Source organism: Wyeomyia smithii, chromosome 2, assembly GCF_029784165.1.
Source record: "Wyeomyia smithii strain HCP4-BCI-WySm-NY-G18 chromosome 2, ASM2978416v1, whole genome shotgun sequence".
NCBI lineage: Eukaryota > Metazoa > Arthropoda > Insecta > Diptera > Culicidae > Wyeomyia > Wyeomyia smithii.
Window position 1 is genome coordinate 214,520,027 of NC_073695.1, and position 6,139 is coordinate 214,526,165.

Consider the following 6,139-nt stretch of genomic DNA (forward strand, 5'->3'; position numbering starts at 1 on the left):
ATCAAACGGCTGAGAATAAACCGGAAATAGCTAAATGAAGACGGGGAAACATACCTTCCCTCTTCCCATCTGTTTGCAAGGACGTGGTCAGCGTCGTTCAAAATATTGCATCACTAAAACTTGTATAACACTGGGGAACACAGGTTTTGCCCTCGAGCTCAAACTGGAACAAATGAAAGATTATAGCCCTTTAACCATTCCACAATGGTCCAGGAACCTAAATTGGGGGGAAATTTGGGTCTAGAGCTCTCTAGCAATATTTTAGAGAAAAACTTTCTTCTACAAAGTTTTTACCTATGATCAAGCGTTTATTGAAAAATTATCAAAAATTTGGGTGACCAAAATTTCGATGCAATCATGTATCTAACTTTTTTATCTTTGTGGACAGAAGAAAATCTTGTTCTACAATGTTATAGCTCCATTAATTTTAAGTAACTTTGTAAAAACAAGTTTTTCTCTATCTTTGAAAACAAACGATTTATATTGAAAAAACATATTTTGCGCTCTAACTTCTTTATTTCAAGTTTCACCTTAAAACTGTCTTTAAACGACTTTTAGAGCTTTTTAAGAGAAAGAGTATTGCAAACTGATATCGTAAATATCTCAATTCTCCTCAAAGTTATTAATGTTTCTCATAAAAAAATATGCGTTCTTCATTTGTTTGTCATTCTTTTTGGGGCAAACATAAAAATATCTCTTGGTCTCTTTTTGAAGATATACTTGACTGTAGAGGGAGGAGTTTTAAAAAATATGTTATTTTTTAAATTTGAGTAAATCCAATTTAAAAACATGACAAAAATTTCAATAATTTTATACATTATGCATATAAAAGCACGCAGATTTATTTTTCGGCATTTATATTTTGGCATTTCTTATAACTAGAAGTAGTTACCTTTCATTTGATCTAAAAAAAAAAATGAAAATCGATCTCTAGACCTAAATTTCCTCCTACATTTGGTTTCTAAACCATTGTGCATTTTTTCAGAGAATTAAATGAGTTTTCACGTAAGAAAATCTAGAAGCGATGAACCCAACGGACACTGTTTCCATAGCTGCAAAATCATGATCAAAATTATTTTGACCCAAAAAATTTGATTTTCGAGTCGCAATGAGTTCAGTAAAGTATTCTCCATATAATAAAAGCTGCAATTTTGTGATTAATCCACCTAAGAGTGAGAAACGAATTTAACTTTTCTCATTTTGAAATATGAAAATCCATTTTGTTTGGCAAAGTTGTAGCATATTTTATAACAAACAACTCTGTAGAAGGCATCATACTTTTATCTCCCTATTTAAATTTACCTTTGTGGAGTTTTATATAGACCACCCCTAAAAATCATTTGTTTTCAATTTAACTTTTTCAGTGGTTTTCTACAATTTTTATGGTCTATACTATTGTTTGTACTAATGAAACAAACAATTTTTTCGGAGGAAGTTTATTTTTATTTCACATATATCTTTGGTTATTGACGATTTTAACTTATATAATGCACTTATACACACTATCAATAACACTTGTATTGTAATTTTCGAAAAATTTCCAAAGCTATACAATGTTGTTTACTGTAATAAAACACACAAGTTTACCGTAGAAAGTTTATTTTTATTTCTTATATTTGTTTAGTTATTGCTGATTTTTATTAAAATAATGCACTAAATTACATACAGATATCTACACAGAAGTAAGACAGGAGACTGCGACAGATAAATGCCTGTATCTGGATTAAATGATGTTTTACCCATACTTCAATATAGAAATGGTGTTGTCTACAGATATTTGCAGATTTTGTAGATATCTGTTAGCAAATTAGTGCATTGTTTCAATAAAGATCAGCAATAATCCAAGAAATATGGGAGATAAAATTGAACTTTCTTTGATGAAATTGTTCGTTTCGTTATAGCAAACAACATTGAAAAATTGTAGAAAATCATCACTGAATATTATATTAAAAAAAGGGTTTTTAGTGGCAATCTTAGAAAGCTTCACAAAAGTCTATTCAAATAGGCAGATAGAAGTATGGTGTCTTTGACAAAGTTGTTTCTTATCAAATGGGCTACAACTTGCTGAACAAAGTGGATTCTTATATGCAAAAATGAGAAAAAGCAAAAATTCCTTTCCAAATTTTAGGCAGGTCAATAATATGGAAATTAATTGATAGATTAACTGTGCTGAAGGTACTACGGTTAATGAATTACTTTTTTCGGGTCCAAATCATTTTGATCACGGTTTTGCAGCTTTGGAAACAGTGTGCGGCGAGCAATAGTTTGTAGCCTTTTAATGTACTTTGGTATTTACTGGGTGCACCAAAATTCACAGTTGGTTGCAAATCTACAATCTTTTATTTTTTCCAGTTTGAGTTTTAAGGTAGTTTTGTTTTGTTTGATGTTTCAAGATTTTGCATTTTCCTCATAGTTTGGTGGTATATAACCCTTCATAGGTAACTCTGGAACTGAACACCATTTACAATAACGCGACGTTTTCCACAAGGAAATCTTTTTTTTCTTCTTTTTTGTTTTTATTAGATGATCCTCAAAACCGGATGGCGCTACAACGAAAAAAGAAACTGTGTATTTTTCCCTTCCTTCGTTTCGGCGTTGAATTTGATTTTCGGCTCGTCTTAGAGTATTTAAAACGGTTACGAATAAATCATAGTATATTGACATGCAGTTTTGAACCTCTAGTAGAAGAATGCTGATGCTCTTGTCCTTAATTTTCTATAGCCCCAATGTGTTCATTGTCAGCAGGTGTAATTAATTGATGCTGGAATATTGCCCGTCAATGTAAACTACATGTTGGATCACTCCTGCTGATGATTTTAGTAGACAAAATTCACATCAGATATTGCACCTCTCTCATAAAACTAATTTTGAGCCAGTTGAGTGACATTTTTGGAATAGTAGCAATGAAATACCGAAAAGTGAATGGCTTGAAAACAATCGTAACCGCTCGAGATTGGTTTGTCCAAATTGGAACCCATGACCTCAGTCGGGCAAGATAGTATCATCTCACCTTGGCAGAGTAATTGACTTTGCAAGGGGTGTGCTGTGTGTGACCGTGTACGTGATTGCATGTGAGTAATGGTGGCCCGTGTGCATAAGCTAGATCGGTTCAAGTAGATATAACGATAACTCCCGGAATGAGAATAATGTCACTCCCAGCGGGGGGAAGTACTAAATTATGGAGCTCCGACGCCAGCAAGTGGCAGACATTGAGGTGTTATGAGATCGATACCACGCACACACACAGTCTTGTTCGCAGCACAAACGAATGACAGGTAGATCGACAGTGGGTTTGAGTTGGTAATGGAGACCAGATTGGGCAGCGATAGATTGTCAACTGCTGGATAAAGCTCTGGCAGCTTGAAAAATGATGCCCTGTCAAAATATTACGCCAGTAGCAAATTAACAACAAATCAACATTACCATGATAAGGATCAAGTCTATTGTCGAAAAACGTTGCGATACTGTTTGTTGGTGGATAGGGTGAATGTTCTTATGTTTGTGCTAGAGGTTTGCGCAGCCTTTTAAAACGGCCTAGAACTTTTGGACTTACACCCTATGCCAATCAGATCTGGTCATGGGAATTTGCTACCAACGGAGATATTGTGCCCGACCTTATCTTGTCGCTCAATTTTCCTGACAACGGATTAGTGCCCTTCAGTCATATATTTGTTGTTCGGATTCGAACACAAATATCTAAACCCTATTTTGCCTGTACATAATTTGGCTCTATCAGCAGGTTCGGCTTTGACTGTTAACCATGGCAAAGCTAAAAGAGAGAAAGAAAAAAGAAACAACCGCTGGAATACGGTATTCCATTTTTCGTTCCATTACGTACTACGCCATGTAACAGCAAGCGAAGATTTGAACATGAAATATTTTGCTCCGAAAGGCAATTCACCAATGAAATGATACATCCAATTTTTCAAACTTGTACGCTTTTCTGCTCAGATGTGTTTTGATGCATCGAGAAGCGATATGGTACGGGTACGTAGGGTTGTATCCCTGATGTATGTATTCAGTTTAAATTTGATTGAAAAATGCAGAGTTCTAGACCAATTTGGAGTTTTATTTCACTGTAAAATCAAACTTGTCAATAATATATTCAAACAAAACTGATTGACGCGTTCATACAACCCTTCAAGCATTCATATGTTAGAGTTGAATGGTTAAGGATTGCACAAAATAATTCATTGGAAAAGACGTTCACTGGCGAGCATCGTGGTGAGGTGAAAAGAAAGAAAAAAGGTCGAATCAATAACTTGGTTGCACTTGAAGATAGATTCAAATAGTAGAAAGCATATTGTACGATGCTAGTCGGAAATTGGTTTCCAGTGTCCGATTTGTATCAGAAATAAAATTGGATGTCAAAACAGGAATAATAGTATTAATCAAACTAGATTGAAATCTAATGTTTTCTAAGTCTATTTCACTACTGTTCTCAACGATTAGAGTAGTTATGACATAATTGATCCATTGCAGGTTTTGCTCAGTCCGGAATTATACACTTCTATGAACTACTTCGTTGTTTTTTGCCAAGGACTCTTTACACTATGGCATTGTATTTGTCCAACAGTGTTATGCAATTAAGTACGGTAAAGTGTCCCTAATCGCCAAATCGCTCAGCAATGGGCTTCCATTTCATATTTGCGAACCCTCTCGTCTGGATATTAGCCACCGTTGGTCATGGCTAACGCAAGACAATGTTCGTATTTCAACTCCGACAAAAACTGAGCATTACTTTCATCAATTGCATAATTTTGCTTTCAGCTGCTGTCACTTACTGGCACGGTGGCGATCGGTGCCAATAGAGGAGATTTCACAGATAGGCGTGTAATGCATTTGCACAATTTCTCCAGCGGGAAGCAAAAGGTGGAGGCCCACCGTTGCCCTGGCAGTTTTGCTTCACCTTGCGCTGGCTGAAGCGATCTGATTTAATTACCAATAACCATGAAATCTTTACCATTACGTGAAATGATTTTGCTTTCTTTAGTTGTGCTTATAAAAAGTAACCCTTCCAGTGGAGATCAACAGCAGTTTCATTCAGTCATTGTTCCAGTGAAGTCCTACTAAGTTTACGGAGCAATACGATGCAGGTAAGTTCAGCAGATGGAGATCAACAGAGCGAATGTTAAGCAATGGGAAACTTTGTTCAATTCTAGACTTTTCAACTATCTGTGATACTTGCCTTGGTTGCTAGTGCAGCTGTTGACTCAACTGAATTGGTTGGGAGTAGATCAGTGGGCCAGGGAGATCTTTGGCAGTACGGCGGAACTGGTGGCCACATGCTGCTTGGAATTCACGATCGAGCGATAGATTGGAATCAGGCCGGCGGTGTTGGTGATTACCATCATCACGAACAACTTCAACTGCATCCGGTACACGAATGGCATCAGGACGAACACCAGCACTCGTCTGTCCAGCGGGACTTCCAGGAGTGGAAACCAACATACAGTGCCCATGGAGCGGAATCGGTTCATCCGGAAGTTTCCAGCAAGGAAGGTGCGGAACAATTCGAAGAAATTGATAAACATGACGACAAACATCAACACCACCATCATCATCACCACGTAAAGGTTGTGGAGGTTCCAAAACCCTTTCCGGTGCATGTCGAGAAGCCTTACCCGGTGTATGTGGAAAAACCAGTGATAGTGGAAAAGCATGTACCATTGAAACTATACATCAAGAAGAAATATCATTAGAGCCTAGGTTCCTAATAGTAGTAGCTTGTTAACTAGTTTTAGTTTTGCTCAACAAGGCTGATATGCTGAAAAAATAGAGACATTACTAATTTAGTAGTCTTATTTGCAATAAATTGCAGTTACGTTAATCCTCAGCAAATGACTGTTAATCAACTGATCATGATTCATTAAGTCAATTTTTCTTTCTTGAGGTCAGAATTTACAAAAAAAAAAAAAATAATAATAATAATAATAAAATCATAATTGGGTTCCATATTCTTAATTCAAACGATTCCACCAATCCACAAAGTTTTATTTTGCAGATTTCGTGCTCTAAAAAATTGCGTCCTCACATTTGATTGTATTTAGTTGGAAAATTTTCTGCGGATTTCATTGCATTTTTTTTTAAATGGACGATTTTGTGAATAATTCAACCTAGAAGTGAGATGAAGAATTTA

General features: G+C 36.0%; 1 protein-coding gene across 1 annotated transcript; it reads left to right on the top strand.

Moving 5' to 3' along the window:
* The first annotated feature begins 5,042 nt into the window (after positions 1–5,042).
* Positions 5,043–5,817, top strand: LOC129725312 (uncharacterized). Its single transcript, XM_055680949.1, has 2 exons — positions 5,043–5,096; positions 5,163–5,817. The coding sequence occupies exons 1-2, from the start codon at positions 5,091–5,093 to the stop codon at positions 5,700–5,702; spliced, it is 546 nt and encodes a 181-aa protein (XP_055536924.1). The 5' UTR covers positions 5,043–5,090; the 3' UTR covers positions 5,703–5,817.
* The last annotated feature ends 322 nt before the right edge of the window (positions 5,818–6,139 follow it).